Here is a 25,946-nt window from a genome sequence, read left to right on the forward strand (position 1 = left end):
TCTATTTTTGTGAAAGATTTTTTTTTTATCAGCATTGTTTTTGCGAAATTTTAGACGCATCCTAATTTTTGTAAAAGAAGTAGTTGAACAAGTGAAATTTTAGTTCGAAAAGTGTAAATGTCATCTAGCATTATTTTTAACTGGTTTCGTTTTTTTTTTTTTTGGGGGGGGGGGGGGGGAACTGATGAGAAAAACGGTTCCATAAAACAGATGTTTAAAAATTGCGATAATATTGCGTAAATACACTTTGGTGTGAAACAGCTAAAAATTAGTCAAAATACTACAAAAAGGTTTCTATTTAAGCGATTGTTCATATAAACCTACTTATAATTTTATTTTATGAGTATATTTTGTTTTAAATAGAAAAACAAATATTATATTTTAAAATGCGAATTTTTGTGAAATTTTCGATGTTTTCGTGAAACTACTGATTTTATTACTTGATTTTTGTGAAAGTACCGATTTCAAAACAAGACTTTTGTGAAGGTACCGAAAAACGGTAGCAAAATCAGCCTGTATTGGGCCCTGACAAAACAATAAATTTTTGCCCAAAAATTATTTTGATCACATATTTAAAGAATTATTGTGTGAAACATTTTAGCAATCTAATATGATATTCACATTAAATGTGTTGGATATGCCTAATCAATGTTGATAGCCAAAATTTCAGGCATAAAAAGCCATTCTACAAAAAGTAAAAAGCTTAACTGGTTACGAAAAAAAAAAAAAAAAAAAGGCAAACATCAATTTTTTAAGGTCCTAGTCTTTTATAACCCAGTAATATGTCCCTGCATGACATCAAAATGTAACGAAATGTCGCTCAATTTATTATTACTATTTATTTACCTATATCTTTTGCAGAAATTCCTCCAAACCTAGTTCAAGTGTTCAAGCGTATTCTGCATCTCACACAAACATATATATATACATAGACACATAATATACAGAAACATTTAAAATTCAAAAATAGAAAGAAACAAACCAAAGATGTTCTGAAGAATGGACCTTGCAAACTAAGTGGCTGGTCTACCCCCTGATAACGTATCAGTCCTTATGTCGCTTATTTCATTTTGATACTTCGACTTTCTCTTTTTATTGTATTTCAAGCATATGTATTAAGTGTGAGAAAAAAATAGAGACGTTACAGCTGTTTTACAATGTTTTAACTTAAAGAACGAAACAGTTTAATACTAAAAATAAATGCAGAGTACAACATAAATGTTAGTATAAAAATATTTGATCAATTCTTTTTCAGTAAAATGCGTTTGAAGATGTTTATAATTTTTAAAATTAATTCTAAAAGAAACAAACTGTTGAGGTTTATTTCAAAATGATAAAGAACTGATAATGGGAAAGAAAAATTAAAGATAGCTGCACTTGCAGCAGGAAGGAATTTTGATACTGTCTCAAAAATCCTGTATTACTGTTGGAATGACTCATAAAATAAAATCCCAAAATAGTATTTTAAAAAGAAGAAAATTTGAGCTTAAAATAGTTCCTTCTAAATTCTAAGTTTTTTTTGATAAGATTTCACTAAGCCTTTAGTTAAAAATATTATAATATATAAATTTTTATATTTTTAATCTTTCATTTTACGGTTTATGTTTTAAAAAGAAAATCATATCCTTTTGATACTACCTAAAATTTTTTTGCAAAATGCGCAATTACGAGGGGATTTACCTAGCCTTCAGATAAATACCCTAAAAAATATTTACCTTCCCACCCTACATCACTAATTGCGTGTATTAAAAATAGTTTGAATAAATTTTCATCATGAAGTACCGAGGAGCAAATGCAAATGAGCAAGGCAACAGAAAACAATATTTTGATTTTTTTTGGCTTATTAATGTGAAAACTGTCTATAGTTGCTACATTATCACTTAAACAGCAATAAAATAAATAACATCTAAAGTCAAGATTCATGGTCGCCACTCGCCACGTGGCGACCTAAAAAAAAAGTCCCCAGTCGCCATCCCCCCCCCCCCCCGCTGTTGTTCCTATGGAAAAAAATCTTGGGATGAACAGGAATTGTGCACAAACTCAAGAGAGTGGAAGAAAATAAATTGCTTCGAAAGCATACGCCTGAGGATAAACACATCAAGGAAGATCGTTTTTTGACCAGAAGAAATTGATGTTTAATGAGGATTTTACATTTTGTAATTATTTTTATGCTACAAATTTAAAACCTAAATTTTTTTAGTGCAGTCGCCATATTTGGTCACTTCCAAGATGGAAGTAGACAAGATTCTTTAAGTGTCTTCGTTTCTCAAAAAGAGAATTGGATGTTTAATGCAATACAATGTGAATTACTGAACATTCTGCAAAATGTGCGGTATTTTTTTCCCCTCTGGGCAATGAATTATTTTTTTGAAAAATGCAAAATTTTTTCCTTTAAATTTTAACTTCAGAATTATTATTTTATCCGTATTGCTGAAGGCGCTAATGTGCTAAAAACCGACTCTTTCATCGAAGTTATTATTATTTTTTTTGTGGGTTTTTAACTATCAAAATTATTTTCATATCTTAAATTTTTCGCGTAGTCGCCATGTTTGGTCATTCGCAAGATGAAAGCAGACAAGACTATTTAATTGAATAAGTTTCCAGACAACAGAATTGGATGCCTATCTCAGTGCAAACTACTGGAAGTAACATAAAAAAGAGCCAGAAATAATGTTTTTTTTTTTTTTTTTTAAATTATTTTCTGAAAAAGTGAAATTTTATCAGCAAAGTTGTATTTTTTGTAAATTTTAAAATGCAGTTTTTTGCCGACTTTTCATTGATTTATTTATCTATTTATTTGGAAAAAAAATGCATGTTTACAGCTTTTAAAATGTAATTCTGTAAAGTTCTATTTGTTTTTTCATGAAAGTAGTAAAAACTCTTCTCCCACAGTGGTGACCACCAAGTTTTTTGGGTCTAGTGGCCATTGGCCACTTAGAAATTTTCTGAATCTTGACCTTTAATAACATCATAGTATTAATAACTTCTCAGTTTATTGTAATCCCGAAATACATTACGCAGGATTATATTTTTTGCAATTTTTTTTCACTATCTATAATGCAATTTTAAGAAAAAGGGTATAGCATAAACATTGACCATTAACCATTGACTGAAGAAGTTGGAATTAAAAATTTGATCAGTATTAAAATTAGTAGTTAAGTCACATGATAACTCTAACAAGAATGTGTTATAAATATTAAGATATGACTACAGTGTAAGGAATATGGTGCAGCAACAGCAATTATACAAGTTGGCTACTTTTGGCTACTTTCATGTGATTATTGAAATCAAACTTTTCACTTGGCAATCTTGCATTAAGCTGCTGTTAAAAAAGAAATTCCACCCTAATTTATATTTACTTAAGTATTTTTCCTAATATTGCAAAAGAAAAAAAAAAGAAGTTTAAAAAGTATTTCCTTATTTTGGTTTTCAGTATGTAAAAAAAAAAAAATGTGAAATCTATGTGCAGTCAAAATATCTACAGGGTTCGTACGGGTCATGGAAATCCTGGAAAGTCATGGAAAAAAAATAACAGAATTTCAGACCTGGAAAAGTCATGGAAAATTGAAATTTTCATTGAAAGTCATGGAAATTTATTTCAAGTCATGGAAAAATTTCCTGGACAAAGAGAAAGGAACAGTAGCTAAAAGAGCATTAGAAATCTTGAGTAATTCTTGAGTTTGATATTGAGTTGTGTTAACAGTATAGCACATAAAAGCTATTAAAAGTGGAAAATTGAACGATCCAAAAATCAAATCTGAATTTTGAAATCTCATTGCATCCACTTCTGTCGCAGTCGCTTGCCATTTTTTGCGATGTGATTTTACTGCCTGGACATCACTTATTTTGAATTTTCTGTTATTTTCAACACTTCTTATGTTCCATATTCTGTGGTAGTAAAATTTCACATTCTTAGTTTTGCCACGCCCACTCAAAAAAAGCAATTCAATTGTATGCGAATTCGATTCCATCACTCGTAAGGACTTTATTATTAAATTTATCAGAGTTTATCTTAATTTATTGAATGTTTTAGAAAATAAAGATCTTAAGTCAGGCGATAGAATACAGAAAAAGAGGAATTCTAATGCTCTAAAACAGTAGTGCCCAACATACGGCACGCAAAACTAATCCACGCGACCCACTTCTACGTTCAATGGCGAGAATTAAACGTGTTCTGGAATTTCTGAACCTATTAATTTATATGCATTTGAAAATATGCAAATTTGTAAACAAAACAAATATACTTTTGAATCAGAAGATTGATTCATTACTGAATAGTTTTTTCAAAAAAGATCTGGTTTAGAAACATAAAGAACTAAACTATGTGGCTTTCCTTCAAAGAACCAAAATACTGTCAAGTTACGTGGATGATTAAAGGCACTGTTGACACTAAAAGGTATTTTTTGAAGCAAATTTATTGAAACTTAGTGATGACTCATTCAACCTTTGTCCCAATCAATATCATTCTGCTTGTTTAAAAAAAAATATCAGACATTCACTGCATTTTTACTTTACTTAAATTTATATGATGAAGACAAATAAGAATAGTTTAGTGTTTTAAAAGTGCACTTATATTTTTTCCATTACAAGTAAGTGCTTCAATGAGACCGTGGCATTCATACAGACGTTTTGCTAATGCTCATTTCCAAATATTACCAAGTTTGAGATTAAATAGTGCTATTCTCTTCGTATAAAGAGGTCATGAAAATTTTCATTGAAGTCATGAAAAAGTCTTGGAAAAGTCATGGAATTTTTTCATCCAAATAGAGTATGAACCCTGTATCTAATACTTTATAAATTGTCTGGAAGGAAATATGGCAATTCCTGAACTTAGTTTTACCAATATATAGTTATAATTTATTTCTGAAGTAAATGTTTTCAAAGTGCAATAAATTCTGGATTGGGTGTTTTCAATCGGACCCATCCAAAAAGAACCTGAGTGGTTTTTTTTATGCTGTGCCTGGTTTGGCAAACCATGGCTTAAAATAACCCCTTAAACATGTGTTATTCATATTTGATGTTTGATTGAGCTGAAAAGACAATAAAATTTAAGTTAATTTTCTTTTGTCTGTTTGCAGGCCAAATATATTGCACAATGTATAGAAGAAATAAAAGAAGAATTAAGGCAAGAGAATATATCCGTCAAATCAAATGCTGTGGCAAAATTGACATACGTAAGTAGCTTCTTAAAACTTGAATTCAGTAGGTACAGCAAACATTTATTTTTTAATTATTTATCATCTATTTGTTACTGGTAACAAATAGACACTACACTGTAATATCATATCATAATCTTTCACTGTTAATATCATATGCACATGTTGTGTTTTACTCAGGTCTAAAAAGAGGTAGGGCACTTCTTGATTTAAAAAAAAAAAAACACTATAAACTTAATAGATACTTTCTCAAAAAAGAAAAAAGAAAAAAAGAAAGGCTTTGTAGCACTATCTTCCCATTTTTTCTAGTGGACAAGAGAAGAAGAAAGTCCATGTTAGGGAGAATTTTTATCAATTTCAAGAAAAATTCAATATTGTGATCAATTTCGAAGAAGCAATAAAGGCCCATTGAGCCATGAAAAAAAGGAGGGTTGGGTGTGTCAAAGCTTTCCTCAAAGAAGCAGCGTCCTTCTAGAAATATCTGGAGCTCTACACATGCCTATTAAATGCTAAAATTTGATTTTCAACTAACATTACCTCTGTACCAAATTTCATCAAAATCTGAGAGGGTGAGGCACAATTTTGCAAAAAATTGTGTTGATTTGGTGTGGAACAACCCCTTTTTCTTTTCTTCTTCCATTATTATTAGTCATAGGGTGACTTATGCTTCCAGATGTTTTATTACTTTTCAGATTGTTCACTATGTTATAATTTGTTCTGACAGATGTCTTTACTAATTCAAGAACCCAAAATCTGAATTTTTTCTCAATGATGTGGAACCTTGTCAGTAAAGTGAAATGTTTCCACTGTGAAGAAGTTTTATTGCACAAAAATGTTAAACAACTTCTGCATGGTCATGAGAATTAACATGTGAAATATAAATTGGTTACTTGCTTGGATATTTCTGGACTCTGTCTAGGAAAAATAAGAGTAAGGGCTGATTTTGATGTTGCAAAGGCAGGAAGACAAATCAGCGGGTCCAGAGCTCCAAATGCTTTAAATTGTAATACCAAAGTATCTGCTGTTAAGGTAGCTAGCTGATGTGACCTTAACAGCGGGTTCAGTGACATTATTACTGAAAGAATTGCTTATATAAATGGTTCGTAAACTTCAGAAAACATTCCTAATTTTTTAGGAAAGATATAGCTATTGGTACTGCTTATATATGAGCATTTGTAACGCTTGATACCCAAGCTACTAAAACATTAGAAATTTTTTGAAAGCAGTTTAAGTTCAAAAATATGACATTCAGTATTTTATACATTTGAAATATATTACAACATCTGTTATAAACCAATAATTCGTATCATCAATAGCTGCTAAAATGATTTAAAGAAAAGATGTCTTTCCCTTTAGACAAGGAAGAGAAGTTTTTATGGTAGAGAGAGAGAGAGAGAGAGGAAAAAAAAATCAGTCTTAAGGAGCCCAGTTCTCTTATCTTATGTCTGAATATGAACTCAATTTAGATTTTGTAGTGTTTACAGAAATTTCATAAATGTATGGTGTTTTTTTTTTTGATGGAATTAAAGAAAAATTGTTGGATTATTGTTATACATTTTAATTAAATGATATTAGATACTGATTTCATGTTATGATTTCAGCTCCAAATGTTGGGATATGACATTAGCTGGGCAGCATTTAATGTAATAGAAGTTATGAGTTCAACTAAGTTCACATTTAAAGTAAGTTTTTTTAAAGATGTATTCTTCACGCATTTTAAAATGTTATAGAAAATTTATATAAAATTATTTGTTACAAGTTTTGTTGCATTGCTTTATTTAATGGATAGGGTCAGGTAAGGCAAAGTGGTCAGTGGAGTCAATTGGTCATACATCAAATAAATGGCATCCTATCAAATAAAAAGCAAAAATAAATTCTTAGAACTTTTTGTGCAACTACAACCTTCAATTTTTCACTAGTAGAATACTTTATGTCCCAAAAATATCCTGTTAAATATCAATAAAAAATGAAAGCTTGGATCTAGAAGTATTTGTGAACATTGAAGACTGAAGTGTTAGATAAAGCTTGATCAAAAAAAAATTTTTTTTTTTTGCTTTTTAACCTTTTTTTGGAATTCTGTGCAGAAATAATATTGTTGTAAATTATAATTTAGGAAATTTTGAGACTTTGCAGATGCTATATTAAATATTTCTCTGGAAAAAATTGCAAAATCATAATTAGTTGAATATTGGAAATTTTCACACCCTTCCCGGATGATATTGATGAAATTAAAGTGTCAAATATAATTAAAATTCTTGGTGAGTCAACTTGTGACCATAGTTGACCATCACAAGTTTCTAATTTATGTAAATAAATTCAATTTATTTTAAATAATTTGCTTTGTTGAATATTTTTTAAAATGATGGTTAATTATCATGGTTTTTCATCCATTTTTTTTAAAACTATGACCACCCACCCTATGTCATAAATACATATGACAAAGAAAATGTCATAAGACTATTTTTAAATCAATTTATTCTTACTAAAACTCAGTTTAATGTATTCTTTATTAATGTACTGTAAAATAACAAACAAACAAAAAAAAAATTGCAAGTTTTCTTAGAAACTTACTTTAAAGCTAAATTGAAAAACCTGGATTTTATGACCGCCTTTCCCAACTAGATCCCAGTTTTTAAAATAAAAATATATTAAGGTCTAGTGTGTGTGTTAAAGAAATACAGTGATTTTTATATTTTCAATCATATTCATTTTCAGTGTTTCAATCAGTTTCATCCATTTTTGAAGGAACTAATAGGGGATTCACCTTATACCAAATGGTTCCTATTCCTTCAGAAGAGAGGCTTTTTGTCTTTAATTTAGTGTTTGTTTATGTCCTTGTTTTTGTCTTGTATTTGTTTTGTTAATGTTTCTTATGTTACTCAAATTTTTTTCTCAGTTTGTTCTTTTGTTTTATTGTTCAAAATTTAAAACTATGAATATCATTCATAAAAATAATAAACAAAAGAGGTCCTAAAACTTATCCCTGCGGAACCTCACTCAAAACATAACTCTATTTAAAATGATTTCTCCTTGCAGCTACTCTCTGTTTCTTTTGTGTCAGCCAATTCCTCACCCAAAGTAAAATTTTCCTCCTATTCCTATATCAGCTAGTTTGTTGAGAAGAGCAACAAACGGTACCTTATCCAAAGCTTTTTGAAAACCAGTATATACATACCAATTACTTTTGAAGGTTTTGTAACTGACACTGTGTCAGTTTATATTAAGCAGTAATGTATCTTAGCAAGAAAATAATTTTTTTCAGAACTATATCCTTGCTTAATGTCAAATTTGAAAGTCTCGTAGCGTGTTCTTATCACTTGACAAAAAAAGAAAAAAAAAAAAGAAATATAAGACTATGAATCACAAATATTTTCAAAATATTCTTCTTATTATATGATGCTTTTAAGCTTCATAATAAGTATGATAATGTATTTAAAATGATTTTACACTCAAACTTTTAATTAGATTATATTATTTTTTGTCTTTTTATTTCCTGTAGCTGTTCTATGATACTAAATTTAACTATTCAGGAACAGTTAATGGATAAATAAATAATCCTCAAAAAATGATTAGCCATAAATTTATGAATTAGTTATAGAAAAAAATATATTAATGTTTATACGTTTATCTGAAACTTACAATATCCTATACTAATATTCATATTACGAAGAAGGAGGAGCTCTTATAAAGGAACTGTTCAAATGTGCTACTGGTATTAAGTTTATAAGCGCTCCACCATCTACTTTATGACAAAACTCCCCCCCCCCCATCCCGCAAAAAAGGGATATTTAATTCAGTAACAACATTTGAGCTCGAGATGGCACAAAGCGAAATTTGGTTGATTCGCCGAATACTGAATCTTTGAATAACAAATGGCCGGAGCTTTGGCTGTTCTGTATGTTGAGTTTTACCATTAAATGCACAAAAATACATATAACATCATGTAATTCTCCTTATACTTTACCACTCTTAGTTTTTTCAAGATTTTGAGCTTACTGTATTTTTCTTTAATTAATATGAACCACCAATTAAGGTTTTACTTTTGCTTTGCACTGGTAATACCAAAAAAGCACCTTTTAAATTTTTCATTAGAATACATAATATAAAGCATTATGTGGGGAATATTAAAGACGTGCTTTATAATTAAGTAACTGTTAATAATAACCAAGTGATATGATCAAATAGTAATCTATTGTTTCAAGTATTATTCTAGAATTTTTTTTATGTAAATCAACTAATCTGGAATAAAATTTTGGATTTTCATTATTTAGAACAAATATTTAGATTGTTGATCTAGGCTGGATGTGCTACTAATGGACTGAATGCCTTCCTAATATTTTGATTTACCCAAAAAGAAAATAATTAAAATGTAGCTTTTATTTATGCATTGACAATTATCTGCATGTTTTACAATCCTGGTTTATTGTTGTTAACCTTGATCAATGAATACGAAATAAGTTAAAATATGTTGACAGCTTAATGCAACTATTTAAAATACTGAAATATTGTACCAAGAACTATTAAATAGAACAAAATTTTAAAACAAATTACTTAAAGAAACCCATTAGTCACATATCTGCCTTTGTTTATATAAATAACATCACTATTGTTATAAGTTTTAAAGCTAGAATTATTTGAAAAATGTTTGATGTAGTATATTTATATAGCATCATTTTAAGACTTGAGGTTTTTTAATGAAATTATAAACTAAATATAATGTGATGTAACTTTCAATAGAATACATTGTTAACATGGGTGCAAGACCTTCCGTCTCAGGACGGATTTCTGTCTTGGACAAAATTTCCGAGACGGAGGTTGGGACGGAAAGAAATTCGATGACTTTCCTTCAGTTTTTACTAAAAAAAAAAAAATTGAGTGTTTTAAAAATATGTTTTAATTACTGGACCTTTACAAAACTATGAATTTGCATCAACATTTTCTAAACTTTCCGCCATGGGCTTGATTTGTTTGCAACATGCTTTTGGAGGAGTGGCTTTTAAACTCGCCCCGTTTGACTTTTTTTAGGTAGCTGTGTTATTTCCAACTCACTGCATTGCAGACTGCGGAGTTGCTCGCTATTTTCGCTGATTTTTCAAATTAATCGCCTTTTGTTTCTCTTTTTCACTTGTTAGTTTTGATCATACTTTCGTTTTTTTCTCATTTGAGTTTTTTTTTACAAACTTTACACGCATAAATGAAAATTATGTGCACTCTTAGATTGTCTTACAGTTGAATCTGAATCACCGGTTGAGAGTGATTGCTGATGTGATGAAATGTTTACGCTACAGCAAAGGGCGTCCACATACCAGGTAAAATGGGAACTATCAGGGATTTTGAAGATTTTAATGAAAAGGGGAATTCTGGAAAGAATCGTATGTAAATTTCAAGCTGGTTTAAAATACCAATGAGCAACTGTTCCTGCATTTTTGACATGTTTCTGGTTAAATGTTCTAAGACATGAAGAATAGCTAAATTTCAATTGACTTTCAATCTAAAACTCGCTAAATGGAAATATGGGGGGGGGGGGAGAGAGAGAGAGAGAGAAAGGAAACGAGAAAAATAACAGCAGCACGAGTTTGCGAAAAAACGCTGCTCTTGCAAAGAGGGTAAGTCCGTAAATTAACCTACGATACTGAAGTCTAAAAACATTTATATCTTGGACAATCTAAGAGATGGTTGGGGTGCTACACAAGGGCAAGCTAGGAGTGTTTCGGGATTTCTCCTCTGCTAACTCTTAAAAATTCAAAGGTCAAAATTGTTTAGGCTGTCTTTAATGATGTAAAAAGGAGAATATGTCAATTTTTATTTTTTCTGTTTCATCATGTTTTTTGGGGGGCTCCCTTCTTTCTCTTTTACCACTTCTCTGCACCAAAAATAATAGTGGCATTGCAGAATAAGATATAAACCAATATTAGTGTATCACAAAAGTTAGAGAAAAAAAAATTAAATTGTTATTTATTTTTGTAGTTTTATTCATTATTTACATGCTTTTAAATTATTCAACATTATTTTTAGAGAATAGGATACTTAGCTGCATCTCAAAGTTTCCATGAAGATACCGAAGTGCTCATGCTTACTACTAATATGATCAGAAAGGTGAGATTCCATTCCATTCTAACGAGACGCTGGCATACACCTGTTTTTCCAGAGAAAAATTTGAAACATGGTTTATCAATATATTGAGGATGCTGAAGTTCGGGGTGGGGGTCTAATTTTTCGCAAGTTTCCTGTTTTTAAGATATATGCAATTGAACTAGGGGAAAGTGTTGTACTTTGGGAAACTGCTAATTTCTAAGCATTTATTTATAGCAGCCACGTTTTTGTAATATCTAATAGTAACCTTTATCACTAAATGGTGCCATAGTAAAAATCAGTATCGAATGAGTAAAATTGACAATTTTGTGAGAGAAAGAAAATTTTATGACTCCCAAGCAAATATTTTCTTCGTTTTTATTTCATTTTCTGTCTTTGTGTTTGCAAAACTAATCAACTGAATTTTATGTCGTTGTAAAAAAAGCACTTTAAACATTTTAGTTATGAGAAAATAATGATAGCGTATCTAGATCGACCATTATTTTGGTTTTTCTTAAACCGCATGGTGATTGTACCTTGGGACAGCCAAACATATTGTACCTTAAGACACGAAGAAGGAAGTAATATTTGTTAGTTACACATAGCTGAAATAGATGTTACTTAACTGCTCATCTAACAGTTTAAAGTTTCAATGCAGTTTGTGTCCTTATGTGCAACTCATGAGTGTTACCTCATGGAATTAAATATTTTTTCCTCATCATCATAAATGACTCGACGTCCTATTGTGGGCTTTGGCCTTCTTTAAGACATCCCACCAGCCTGTCCTCCTCTTTGCCATTGACCTCCAGTTTTTGATTTTAATGATGTCAAAATCATCATCCACACTGTCGACTCACCTCTTTTTTGATCTACCTCTTGATCGCTGTCGAAAAGGGAATTGAAGGCCTTCAATGCAGCTCTATCGCTATCATTTTCCATTCTCAAAAGATGACCAGCCTATCTCATTCTGTTTAGTTTAGTAAATTTCAAAATATCAATACAGTGAAACCCCTCCTAACGGACATCCCTTTAATGCGGACACCCCTCTTATGCGGACAGTTTTTAATTCCCCAGCAGAGAGACATTAAACCTAATGTATAAGGAACCTCTCTCGTACGGACACCCTCAAATACGGACACGGACACCCTTTTCGAAGTCATTTACATTGATATATCCTTTTTTGCGGACAGTATTTAAAACTTGAGAATTAAATAGCTACTCCATTGAAAGGCTTCATTTAATGCAAAGTCGACCAGCTTATACGGAGATAAAAAAAATATTTCTTTGCAATTTTACTTTGCATCTACTGCGTAGCAAAAAATTTTCGGCTTGACACTGAAATGCATTTTTCATTCCAAAAAACATCATCAAATCGTCAAAAATAAAAGAAAAGAAAAGAGAAAATGATTATTCTGCAAGTTTCTGTCTGTATACCCCCACCCTCCCCCGTTGCCTTGTTCCTTTTCAGATGACTAACAAACAGGTGTGTTGTGTCTAAGTGGAGCCGAGTTGACGCGCCATCTAACAAAAATATTTTATAGAGAGTAAAAGTAAAGCCAATGCAATATCATAAAGTAAACTTAAGGGTAAAAGCATTCAGTTGTTTCATCGTTCTCATTGAAATGGCTCTGAATACTCATCGTCAGCGTCGTACTCTTTCTCTTAAAGAAAAAATTGAAGTTATAGATTTCGCAGAAAAAAATAAAATTGGAATACGGAACATTGCTGAAAAGTTTGGTGTGGGACGCACACAAATTTGCTGTATATTAAAAGGAAAAGAGAAGTTTAAGAAAGAATGGTTCATAAATGGAAACCAAGAGAAGAAAAAAGATTTTCCTAAAAGTAATGCCCTTGCAGTGGATGAAATTGTGTTTAAATGGTTTGTGTCCGCAAGAAGCAAAAATATTCCGATTTCTGGCCCTATTTTTCAAGAAAAGGCAAAAGAAGCAGCTACTGAAATGGGTATAGAAAATTTCAAAGCTTCCAATGGATGGTTAGATCGTTTTCGAACGAGACATGATATCGTTTTTAAAAAAATATGTGGTGAATCCATGGATGTGGATGCTGACGTTTGCGAGAAATGGTTTGAGAAAGTGCCTAGTTTGATTGAAAATTACGAGCCATGTGACATTTATAACATTGATGAGACCGGTTTGTTTTATAGAGCTCTGCCAGATAAAACCTTAACTTTACGGAAAGAAAACTGCTCTGGTGGCAAAATCTCCAAAGAACGCTTAACAGTTTTGTTGGGTGCCAGCATGGATGGTACAAAATTAAAACCAGTTGTCATCGGAAAAGCAGCCAGACCTCGGTGTTTTAAAGGACTGGATATAAAAAAATTACCTGTAGACTGGTATTCAAATAGAAGAGCATGGATGACAACCAGTGTCATATCTGATTGGCTTGTAATTTTTGATAAGAAGTTGGGGAGAGAAAAAAGGCATATTGTTATTTTTATGGACAACGCGCCCTCCCATCCCAAAGACTTTCACTTGAAAAATATAGAAATAGTCTTCTTGCCAGCAAACACAACATCGAAATGCCAACCTATGGATGCTGGGATAATTCAAGCATTTAAAATTCAATACAGACAACTAGTTATGAAGCATTTAATCAATAAAATGGAAGAAACTAAAACAAGTAGCGAATTGTCCAAAACAATTGATGTGTTAGATGCAATCAGCTGGGTTAAGCACGCATGGAAGGAAGTTAAAAAAGAAACAATAGTAAGTTGCTTTAATCGCGTTGGATTCAAAAAAGGATCTGCCACAGAGGAAATTGACAATGAAGTTGATTGTGACAATGATGGATCCGATTTGCAGTCGTTAATGCAACAAGCAGGGTTCACAAATGTGACCGCTGAAGACTATGCTCCCATCGACGACCAAGTTTTCACTGAAGAAAGCAAAACAGAAATTGCAAGCATAGTGCGCGAAATTAACGAAGATCATACAGTTGAGGATGACGATGAAGATGAACTGTCCGTAAAAGAAGACGTTAAAACAATTAAAAATGTTAACGAAGCTTTAAGCGTATTAGATGGACTCAGGGAATTTTCAATTAAACACAACGATCCTAAAGGACTAGACTTGGTACAAGAACTTAAGATACATTTCGAAAATGAAAGACTTTCATCGATCAAAACATATCAACAGACATCAATCGAACAATTTTTTAAAAGTACAAATTAGGTATGTAATTTTTATGCGAACCTGTTACTTAAATCTCTTTGAGTGTGCAAAACTGTAATATTTGAATTTAACCTGATAAAATAATTGTTTATTATGTATATGTTGGTAAAAACTAGTAAATTAAAAAACATCTATGCATATGAAAGAGTAGAATTCACACATATTTCATTTAAGATTTCAAAAAACATAAACAAATAACTAAAGTTAATTAAATTAAAAAAACCTCTGTAAAGCGGACACCCCTCTCTTACGGACAAAAAAGTTTGTCCCGTTAGTGTCCGTAATAGAGGGGTTTCACTGTATCTTTAAAAAGTTTATGAAATTCAAAATTGTATGCGTCGTCAATTTCCACTGTCATTGATACCACCAAAAATAATAGTTCGTAGCACTTTCCTTTCGAAGATTTTCAAAAAATTTTCTTCCTTTGCCGTTAATGACCATGTTTCAGAAGCATATGTTAAAACTGGTCTTATGAGTCTAAAATTTAAGTACTTTTTTAATAAGGTGGTATTTTCACTGGTTTCTAAGACCGAAAAGTCAGTGATTGGCAGCAAAAATTCTCTTTCGGATCTTGGGGCTGATTTCATTTTGATATAACTTTCTATTTCTTTAGTTAGATAGTAATGGAAATTTCCTTGTCTGACTAGAAAGTTCTCATTAACTTTACCTTTTTTTGTACTCTTCCAAGCAGCTTTTTTATTTTTTTTGTGCATTCAAGAAAGAAGTAACATTTGTTAGTTAAACACTGCTGAAATTGATTTTACTGGGCTGTTCATCTAACGTTTTAAAATTTCAATGCAGTTAGTGTCAGTGCAACTCATGAGTGTTACCCTACAGAATGAAATATTTTTTATGTGCAAAATATTTCTTTATCGTTGTCAGCAACTGTGTCTCGGGGAATCCATATTTGTTTCTTCTTAGAATTAGTAAATTTAAAAATAGATATTTTTATTCCTTATATGTTGTATATTGAAATGTAAAATTCAATGTGAAGTATTTTAATCATCTCTCACACATGAGTATTACCCATTTATTTTGTAATATTTTTTAAGTAATAGAAATATACAGTTAGGCAGTAATGTATTTTTTATTAAGGAAACAAGAGACCTAATTAAATTTTCAAACACACACACACACACACCAATAGAATTTATTCCAGCAAAGAATTCTACAAATCTCATGAGTTTTACTTTTAACAGGTAACATTCATGAAAAGGGAGTAACACTCATGATAAAAGAGACCCAAATAATAAGTAGATTCATAGTTATAGATATTGTATTACCTTTACCCCATACCTTTATCAGAGAGATATATTGTTTTACACACACACACACATAAAATATATGAAATAAATTCACTTTAATTAAAAATTGAAGATTGAACAATGACACAAAGCTAATGTTTGCAAAAATGAAATTTGTGTGCATTGTTTCCGAAAGACTAATTCTCATCTTCTTTTCATTAAGAAGTACAGATTAGAAAGTACAGATTTTTTCCTATCAAAATAAGTTTTTTCTTCAATGGTGTTCTTTCATTTAAGGATAAAAAAATGAGCTTTAAATTCTGTCTGTTGTAACGAATTGCTACGTTTAACCTCAGGATGATGAAAACTTTTATCACAATGGAAGCCTGAAATTTTAGAAGCTTAAAGTACTTTTAGATGTGAATACCCTTCAGTAGTTTTTTGAGTTTGAGTTCATTAACTTTTGTATAGCATGCAAGCAAAGTCTTGATAAAATGCAGTGGGGATTTTTTTTCCTGGATTTTAGACTATCATAAATTCAGAACAGCAAGGATTCAAAAGCTCATACTTTGTAATTCTAATGTCAATATACATGTTTTTAATGGGTTAAAGTTTCAGAGCCTAAATATTGATTTTTTGAAATATATTGTCATCCAAAGTGGCTATCAAAATTGCTCAAGTGAAAAATAGCCTATTTTTAATGAGCTGTAGCTCAAGTTGTCACCTTGCATCTCTTTTTCCTTGATACTATTAGAAAGAACATATGTTTTACTATAAAAATAATTTTTCTTTCGGATGGTGCTCTTTCAGATAAGCATGAAAAAAAAAAGCTTGAAATATTGTTTGTCGTTCACGAGAAAATCTTGTTCCACAGTGAATAAAGAATAGTGATTACCATACAAAAAGCTTAAAAGTAATTTTACATTTGTAATTAGTCACAAACATTTTTTTTTCTTTTTTATTTTAAAAGTAAGTTGGAAAATGCCAGAAACAGAAAAATATCCTGTTCTGTACAGTTTATCAGTCTATTCCCATAACAAGACATTTTACTGTTTCTATCATATTTAATTTGCAACCTAACTTATTTAAAAAAAAAATAAAAGTAAACTATTTCTGAATAATGCCAGTTACAACTTATACTCAGAGGCCCAAAGCCAATTTGTTTTTTGATGCTCCAGCTCTGCTCCTAGATAATAAGCTATGACTCCAGCTCTAAATGTACTGTAGCAATTTTACTATATATTACTATTTTACTAGCCAGCTGTAGCAATTTTTACTATATACAGTAGGTGCCGCTTAATGTGATCGCTTTGGGACAAATACAATTTGATAACAATAACCGATTGATAACAATATCCGAAAAGAATCCAGGACACTAGTGATTTTTTTCAATGATTTTTTTCAACTAAGAGGCATTAATTTTTATAAATGCAAATTAAAATGGCAATGAGTCAACTAAACAACAGTTTTAACTTATAAATTACTAAATTAGCTTAAAGAAAATGAATTTTTTTCCTTTGGTTAAACCATCTGGCCGATGCTACAAAGTTTTTTTTTGTCCATTTTTTCCAAGCAAGATTTTCTATTTTCCGCCGCATTAACGAACCATTTACTCGCGTATCCTTTTCCCTGAAAGCTAAATCATTGGCTTTTTTTTCAGAATTGCTAACATTTTGACCATTTAAAGTGAAGTTTATAGTGTAACTGGACTGGAAAAAAATTGTTATGCTTTACTTTTAAAAGAACTTGATTTACCAGAAGCTACATTAATTCTCTCTTAAAAAGAGGAGCTCACCACCAGCAACCTGTCCCAAAATTGAATTTTTGCATGTGCAAACAAAAGGCATCTTATTGTCTGTGGTCACTAAGAACAAACTTCCTGTTGTTACTTTTCTAGATAAAGATTACTATTTGAAACCACGAAATGCTACACAGAAAGTTAGTCTTGTCAGAGTTTGTCTTTGTATTCATGTGGATTGCGGAGCTAAAAAGGGAAAAGATTGAAAGTTTATGAAAAAGTGATAACAATAAACGAAGACTGATTACAATATATGACTTTTTTAGCATGTGTTAATATAAAAGTGTTTCAGGACTTGGTGATTCTGATAACGTTAAGCGAATGTGATCCCATTAAGTGGCGTCTACTGTATTTATACATTCTTTTGAGTTTCAGATTTTAACTTGTAATTTTTGTTGTCAAAAGAAGCATTATTTAAAAAAAAGAAAAGAAAATTGAAAAAAAAAAAAGAAAACACAATAGATTTAAATAAAAATGTATTGTTCTTCAATGTTCTTCAGTTTCTAAAATGTTCTGCTAAATATATTTTTTTATTTAAATTCTATGAACATGCTTCAGATTATCTTTTGCAGGAATTGATGGTTGAAGCAATATTCGTCTGATACTTTTTTTTATTTTGTAAAAGTATAAATACTTTGCAGTAACAGGTCTCTTATGCCAAACCTTTTATACCCTCTCAGAATTGTGACTTAAGGTTGCTTTTCATTGAAAAGAGAAAATCCCTGGATAAAGTGATTCCCAAGAATAATAAAATATCTGCTAACTAAAATTTTTAATTTTCCAGTTTATTTGAAAGACTGAAAAAAAAAGTGATAAAATTAAATCAATAAAACTTGTAAGGTTATTAAACTAGAGGAGCCCTGGAGCACAGGAAAATTTTGAGCTCCAGCTCCAGTAAAAATACTGCTCTGGAGCATTCCAGCTATGGGCTCCTGTTCCGTGTCCCTGCTTATACTTATACTTTCATTTTCTACTAAAACTTGATGCACTGAAAAATGCTCTGTTTTAAATAAATATTTTTTGCTTTATTTTGAATGCCATTTTTATACAGGATCTAAACAGCCAAAATATGTATGATGCTGGCACAGCTATGAGTGGATTTGCTTGTTTTGTGACTGCTGATCTTGCTCGTGACCTCGCAAATGATGTTATGACACTCGTGAGTAATACTTTTTAGTATGAAAGTTACAAATCACCTGTATATTTCAATATTTCTGCTGTAGTTTTTGAAACCACTGATCTATACAAATACAAATACAAAAGTGACGACCAGCAACAGGCTCTGGGCCCAGCTAGACTGGTCCTAGTCAATTTACAATCCCCAGTGAAGATCAATGGCCCCCAATTCTCTAGAAATATCACAACTTTCCAGAAGTAAACAGCATATTGGAATTAATATTACTTTTGCAACGAATTTATCAATTCTATTTGTTCTTAAAAGTTATTTTTCTGTGTAAATATATTGATATTTAAGAATATCATTTAATTAATCTGTAAAATAGTCCATTAAGCAAAAACTTATAAAATGCAAAATCTGAAAAATTATAAACCTGTTCTACTACTGTATTATGATATCAGAAGCTGGCCTTAGGCCAATTAAACCAAAAGAGTTCAATCGGCCCTGCACTAGCATGGGGCTCTTTGCCAAAAGCGAAAAAAAAAACATTTTTCCTTTTGATAAACAAGAGAAAAAATGTATGAAAATTAAAAGTTCAAATTTAATACATTACGGATGCTTAATCTGAAAATATGGAGCTATTTTCAGTCCAACCAATGGGGTGGAGGAGGTTCCTGAAGCTTTTAGCTAATTTTAAATTCACTAAAATCTCCACAATTTCAAGTTAGTAAATATATTTCCAAAACTACTTGTGTCCGATAAAGTTTTGAAAAAAGGTTAAACTGTATGACTAGTTAAACATCTTAAAGCAATGGCCATACTAACTGTACTCTATATCAACCGGTTAAGAGAAACAAACTAGGTAATGGGCTTCAAAGAATAAATTTTTAATGTACATCATTGATTAGTACAGTGAGTAATAATGAAAGGGCTCCATCTCTGAACCTTGCTATGGCATGGGCAAAGAACTGACTTAAAGCACCCAAATTTTAGGGGCCCCAGAGCTGTCTTTTAAATTAATTTCATTTATTTATTCATTTGTTTAATTTAACTTTATTTATTCATTTATTTTTGACTGGGAAAATGTCAAAATTCAGCAACGATGAAATTTTCTGATACAGTTTACTACAATGTACTTTTTAATCTTGGTTACCATTTAAACATAATTGTAAAGAAAAAGTACAATATTATAAGTTTCTTTTGTTAAATGTATAAACCAAAAAAAAAAAAAAGAAAGAAAGAAAAAGATGAGAAAAGGTGCCATTGCATCAAAATGTGCTCATATAGAAAAATTTTTTAACAGCGTAAATTAAAAACAAACTAGTATGATACAAACTAGTAAAAAAAATGGGAGTTTCATGCAAATTGGTCTTGTAATAACATAGATATGAGCATTTATGTGATCTAGTAGCTGCTATCTTTGATAACATCGTAGCAAGAAAATGCACCAGATGACAGATGTTCACCCAAGTCCAAAATACTCTCTCGGGCACCTACGAAACATTTTTAAAGAGATCCAGGGCTATTATGGCTTCTTTTGCTTGTCTAAACAAAAGGGATAATGAATGGAGTTAAATATGTTAATGTACCTTAAGCTGGACTTACTCTAGCTATAGAAACTGCCTCCTGATGGCACTTTAGCTGGTGTGTCTGAGCAAGATTCAGGGACATGTCACACATTAAAGAAAATGAAGAATTTCTTTGAACAAAGCCTTCTAAATGTAATTAGCTGTAAGTTACTACCTTCAAGCTGGGTCTGAGGCAGAACTATAACAGCTTATGCTTGTAAAACCTAAATATTCCTTAGAGAATATCCCAGCAACTCACTTGACAGTAATTCAATGAGAAACTTTCAAGGAATCTGTAAGCCAAAGCTTCCCAGAAAGTACTTGCACTATTAAAAAAAAAACAAACAAAAAGATTTCAACTTCAATCAATGTTAGATACAGTATATATTTGAATTTTAAGAGATAGATGACTGTGTGCCAGTTGTTATAAAAATGCTAATTAAGGTAAAGGTAGATATAATTCTTCAATTAAAAGCTTTGGTATTGTAGCAAATAATCAGTTATAAAGAAATTTTTTGTTCAACTCTTGTTATTGCATGAGAGTGCAACATTATGGATTTGTTTGAAATTCTTTTATCTAAAAAAATATTTTATAAAATTCACAACTGTACTCTAGAACTTTAATTGTTATGTTTAACTACTTTATTTCTATTTAATGCTGATTTTAAGTTATTTCCTTTTTTCAGCTCACTTAGTAAACTTAAACAGATAATTTAGGTTTTAATTTTTTATTATCTATATATATGCTTTTTTTCCCTATAGCTTTCATCAACAAAACCATATTTACGAAAAAAAGCTGTGTTGTTGATGTATAAAATATTTTTAAAGTTTCCAGAAGCTTTGCGCCCAGCTTTCCCTCGGCTTAAGGAAAAGCTTGAAGACCCTGATCCTGGTGAGTTATTTTTCTGTTTGATAACTTATTTTTTGCATTCAAATACCTAAAGTTTTTACATCTGGGAGAACAGATTTATAACAATTGTCTGAAAGTTGCATGAATAACAGATACCCTGTGTGATACTGCCATTGGTGCCAAACCACCATGAAGGGAATGATGGATTATGAAAGGATCTGAAGGTGTTATGAGTGAGCCTCTTGGCTAACAGTACACAGTGTGTTGTTCAGCAAAGAGCCTTGGTTCCGTTTGTCAGATGATATATTTACCTGCTACATCAAAGAAGCAAATTTGACTTGGATTTTTTTCAAGGAACTTGTTATTTTAACGGCAGTGAAAAAAAAAACATTGCAAAACTCTGTCGGTGAGCAGAAAACATCTCTACAAAGACATCAAAACCATTCTTTAGGTTGACTTTTAATTATCAGTATCAGGGGCGGCACCGAAGCCAGGCAGTTGCCCAGGCCCCCACAGGAACTTGTATTATCATAACTTTCTTCCCCAGATTTTTTTAAATGTGTTTATTGGACAAATTTGACTCAATTCAATGCTCTATTGAACATTGAGCCCCATTATAAATGCAAAGCATGGACAAACAGGGCCCGTCGAGAGCCAGCAGGCCCCCTCACCCATACAACTAATACTACTCCGATGTGCATCCCCCCCATCAGGGGCAGGTACCTAGTTTCTGGCTAAAGGCTGACAGAGCCTCTTGTTCTCCTTGGGGATTAATCCCAGATGTTGTTCTTGGTGGGGGGCAAGCGTAGGCATACTATGGTCTATGATGGAGAACAAGATGATGTACTTTCAGTTCTTAATACATCGTAAAAAATAAACTTAACCGCAACAATGTTGGAGCGTCTACCCCAACATTTAGGTTACACAAGGGTGGATAGGCACAATTCATGTGACGGTAACATTAGCACCAGCAGAATAGAGTTTCTCGAAATTAAAACTCATTAACACGTGAGCACGCGCACGTGTTTGATACCTCACATAACTTTACTATTCGAACTTTTTAAGTTCTCTTATTTGAAAATGGATTAAACTCCGTATAGCTGGTTTGAAAGTCACTTGCTAATGGGGGGTATGTTTATTGTGTGCATTCCTGCAGCGGTTTCCTGGAACTCCGCATATAGGGTATAAAACACCCCTTGCACATTCTTGTGATTTTCTGATTTTCTTCAAACATGTTGCGCTACATGACGTATGATGAGGATATGAGACATTTGCAAAAGCTGTTGAAGGAAGTTTCCACTGATGAATCGATAAATGAATCTGATGAGAGCCTAATAATAATGTTAAATTATAGTTGCCATAATTCTGATAGTGAAACTGAGGATATATCTGAAGATGATGAAATAATTGGGCGTAAAAATGAAACTTTTTCCCATTGGAAAAGGTGGTCAAACAAAAAGGATGAAATAAAAATATTGTTCTAACGTAAGAACACCAGAAAGAACATTATTTAGAAACTTCTAGGAAGCTCGAAGCATGCAAGCACTATTTCAACACCTTCAGAATCATTGTCAATTTTTTTTATTAAGGTCTGCTAATACCTTTTGAAGATATTAGTTATAATTTTACTCCATAAAAAAAATGTCAATGATATCAGCAAAAATGTACTGAAGGCATTTATTGGTTAGCTGCTTATTCTACAGAATGGATTTAAAAAAAAAAAAAAAAAAAAAAACAAGTTCCAATTGTGATATTTTTATCTCTTCTAAATATAACTGCAATCACAGGGATCTGACCAGAGGAAATTTGGGTCAACCAAAACGGACCCTTCACAAAATTATGGTAAACAAAATGGATCTTTCTCAAATTGTTTATTGAAAGAACAAATCTCAAATCAAAATAACACATATTTCCTCGTATAAAAACGATTATTTTTGGAACCTTTTTAAAGTCATAGTCGAGGGTTCAGCTTATACAAAATCTGCTAATTTTGAAAAAGAAAAAAAAAAAAAATCGGCCCTCTTATGCTGCTCCTGTAAGCGATAAATAACTACTACCAATAAATAACTCTACTACAAATAACTACTACTGCCAAATAAATATAAAGCTTGTAGTTTGTTTCTTTGAAAGAAATTAATAGCTGTAAGTCAGTATGGTTTGTAATTTTGCTTGTTTGTTTTATGCAGCGGTATTGTTGTAAACTTCTCTGAAAAAGTGTCCTAGCACTTTTCTCCCCACTCATGATTTAATAAACAATAATATACAGCGAAATGAACTTAGAACTGCAAAGGGTAGTAGGGGTGGGGTGAAAATGTGATCATTTCAGAGCTTCAGATAAGGTTACCAACTTCAAACTTATCGCCACTTAGCGTGTGATGTTTAACTGTTATTTTGGGAGACAGTTATATGGGTTTGATTTTTCGATTTTAAAAGGATAATTAATTTTAAATAAACTTTTATTTTCCATTTTTTTCTTTAGAGCCTACATTTTCAAAAATGCAATATTTTTACATCCGATATGAGAATCATATTTTATTCTTTTTTCAAGCTAACTTCGCTTTATTAGGATACAAATAAATGAAAAGTCTCTTTACTTTTGTAACAACGCCTATTTCAAGATTTTAAAGGATAATTTCTATTTTCTTTTATGAGTCAGAAATTAGAATGCTGAATCAATGGTTTAATTTTTGACTTTTTGCTTTAACTGTGTCCAGATATGAATGATATGTTTATCATAGGACTCTAAAATGCAATTCTGAAATAATTTTATCAAAAATATTTCTTTTACAAGCCGTTTTTATACTTTTGATGCCTTCACTTTGAGGATCACAATCTCTTAGCATCCACTATGGGAATCTGATTTTTTGAATTTTCAATGTTTAGTATGCATTGTTAAGAGGTAAACAAATAAAATCTTTTTTTTTTTTTTTTTTTGTAGAAATCAGAGTTTATAAGTTTTAAACAAAATTCTGTGCTCTTGAGCGTCTTGGGTCAAAAATTTAATTGCAGAGCCCCTGCCTGAATTTGTTGCTTACAATTATTTTAAATACTATACACATAACATTTCTAGCATAATTTAACATAACGTAGAAGGGTAGATAAATATTGATATTTGAAGGGTGCCCATCTCCCAGAGAACGATGCCCCCCCCCCCCCCGAATACTAGAAAACACTCAAGAATTATATTCTTAGCAAAAAAAGAGGGAAAAACTTCACTTTAAGTGTCAATGATGCAGATTGCGCCATTTCAAAATTCTGAAATTTCGTTTTTACAAACAAAAAAAAACTTTTTCACAAAATTATTTGATTTTTCATGAAAAACGGACCCTGTGAAAAATCCTGGACAGACCCTCGAATCAACTGCAGAGTTTTGCCACACTTAATCAAAGATTCTCAAATAAGTATTAAAAACGACGAGACCATTCATTAAAGGCTTGACAGTTCAACTTGTCAAGAACCATGCGGATAAGAGAGTGATGTCAAGCATAAAAAAAAAGTTAAGAAGTAATTTTTCAACAGAGCCAAAAAAAAAAGGTGCCACACAAGTGCTGTTATCTCTGTGGTAGTAAGAGAACTGCCAGCAAAATCTTGTTGTTTTAAATGCTTAAAATGCTTTGCAAAAAAAAAACATTCCAATGCAATGTGTACCGAATGCATCAGCTAATGTCAGTGAGTATTTATATGAAATAAATTTTAAATTTTGGTATTAATTTGGCGAAAATCACTCATTAAATAGGTTGCTTTACAAAGTTTAAAGTTATAATTATGTTTGGCATAAGAAAGTAAAAAACCAAAAAAAAAAGGTGAAAAATAAACTTTTGCTTAGTAAATTATAGAAATTCTCCACTGAGGTGCAGAACACCCCTTGCGCGTTCTCTTGTTCGTCCGAGTAGCGCGCATTCTCGCGGGTTAAATTTATTTAAAAAGTGTCATGCAAGATTGGCTCTCCTCATTTACTATTATTTTGATGAAAAAAGAATATGGTTCAAGTTTGGACTTCAGAGTCACGTTATAGAAGAGTTTAGCAGGTAAAATAGTAAAAGAATTAAGTTTCAGTACAGTTTCTTAATTTAAAGTGTCACAATGACAATGTTTTGTAATAAGTAAGTATTTTGGTTTTTGCCTTGAAATGTAACAGATGTCTTCTGAAACAGGGATTCTTAACCACTGGTTCAGAGGATCGGCACCGGTCTGTGAAATATGTGACAGCAGGGGCGTAGCTAAGGGGGGGTTGGAGACAACCCCCCCTCCCCCCGAAACGTTTGTCTCAAAAAAAAGAGAGAAAAAAAAAACAAAGAAGAAAAAGAAAAAAAATCAAAACGACTTTTTTCTGAGTAACAAAGGTCAAAAATTCACTCCCCCCCCCCCCCCCAATGGCATTGAAAATCTGCTCCTCAAGCATAAAGAAGCCTCCCTCTTCTGTGACAATTTTTTGATAATTGACTGAAATTTGACACTTCGCTTTAGAAATGAGATTGATTTGTTAAATCCATGTATATGCAGCCTTTCTTCGTCATCGATTCTGCAAATTGCTAAATGTGTTTAATTTTATGAGTGGCGCAGTGGGGATATTGCATACAGTTGAATCTGTATACACTTCGAATTTCACAGGGAAGAAAACAATCGAGATAAAGAGGTTTTGAGATACGAGGGCTTTGAGAAATTTTATAGAAATTTGGAATATGATGGTGAAAATTTGAAATCGATACTAAAGACAATGTGGGCTCTTGATTAAAATTCCTCTGTATTAGTTTTGTTAGGTATTTATTCTATTATTATAATATTAAGTGCTTTATTGCAAGTTTAAGGAATCATTTTGACAGTAAAAGAAACTTTAAGCATATCTTTTTCAAGAAAAAGTCTTATTGCTTTTTGGTCCCTGATTTTTTTTTTTTTTTGGATTCATTATTTCTAGGGTGCTCGGGCAAAAGAGTATAAGTCAAAAATACT

At 31.5% G+C, this 25,946-nt stretch overlaps 1 protein-coding gene across 1 annotated transcript in view; it reads left to right on the top strand.

Moving 5' to 3' along the window:
• Positions 1 to 25,946, top strand: part of LOC129231871 (AP-3 complex subunit delta-1-like) — a 189,039-nt gene that overhangs the window by 37,035 nt on the left and 126,058 nt on the right. Inside the window, exons 2-6 of the mRNA XM_054866261.1 lie at positions 5,079 to 5,174; positions 6,758 to 6,838; positions 11,172 to 11,252; positions 18,513 to 18,620; positions 20,909 to 21,038. Of these exons, the coding sequence (XP_054722236.1) occupies positions 5,079 to 5,174; positions 6,758 to 6,838; positions 11,172 to 11,252; positions 18,513 to 18,620; positions 20,909 to 21,038 (496 nt within the window). The remainder of the gene's footprint in view (positions 1 to 5,078; positions 5,175 to 6,757; positions 6,839 to 11,171; positions 11,253 to 18,512; positions 18,621 to 20,908; positions 21,039 to 25,946) is intronic.

This window comes from Uloborus diversus, chromosome 10 (assembly GCF_026930045.1).
Source record: "Uloborus diversus isolate 005 chromosome 10, Udiv.v.3.1, whole genome shotgun sequence".
Lineage (NCBI taxonomy): Eukaryota > Metazoa > Arthropoda > Arachnida > Araneae > Uloboridae > Uloborus > Uloborus diversus.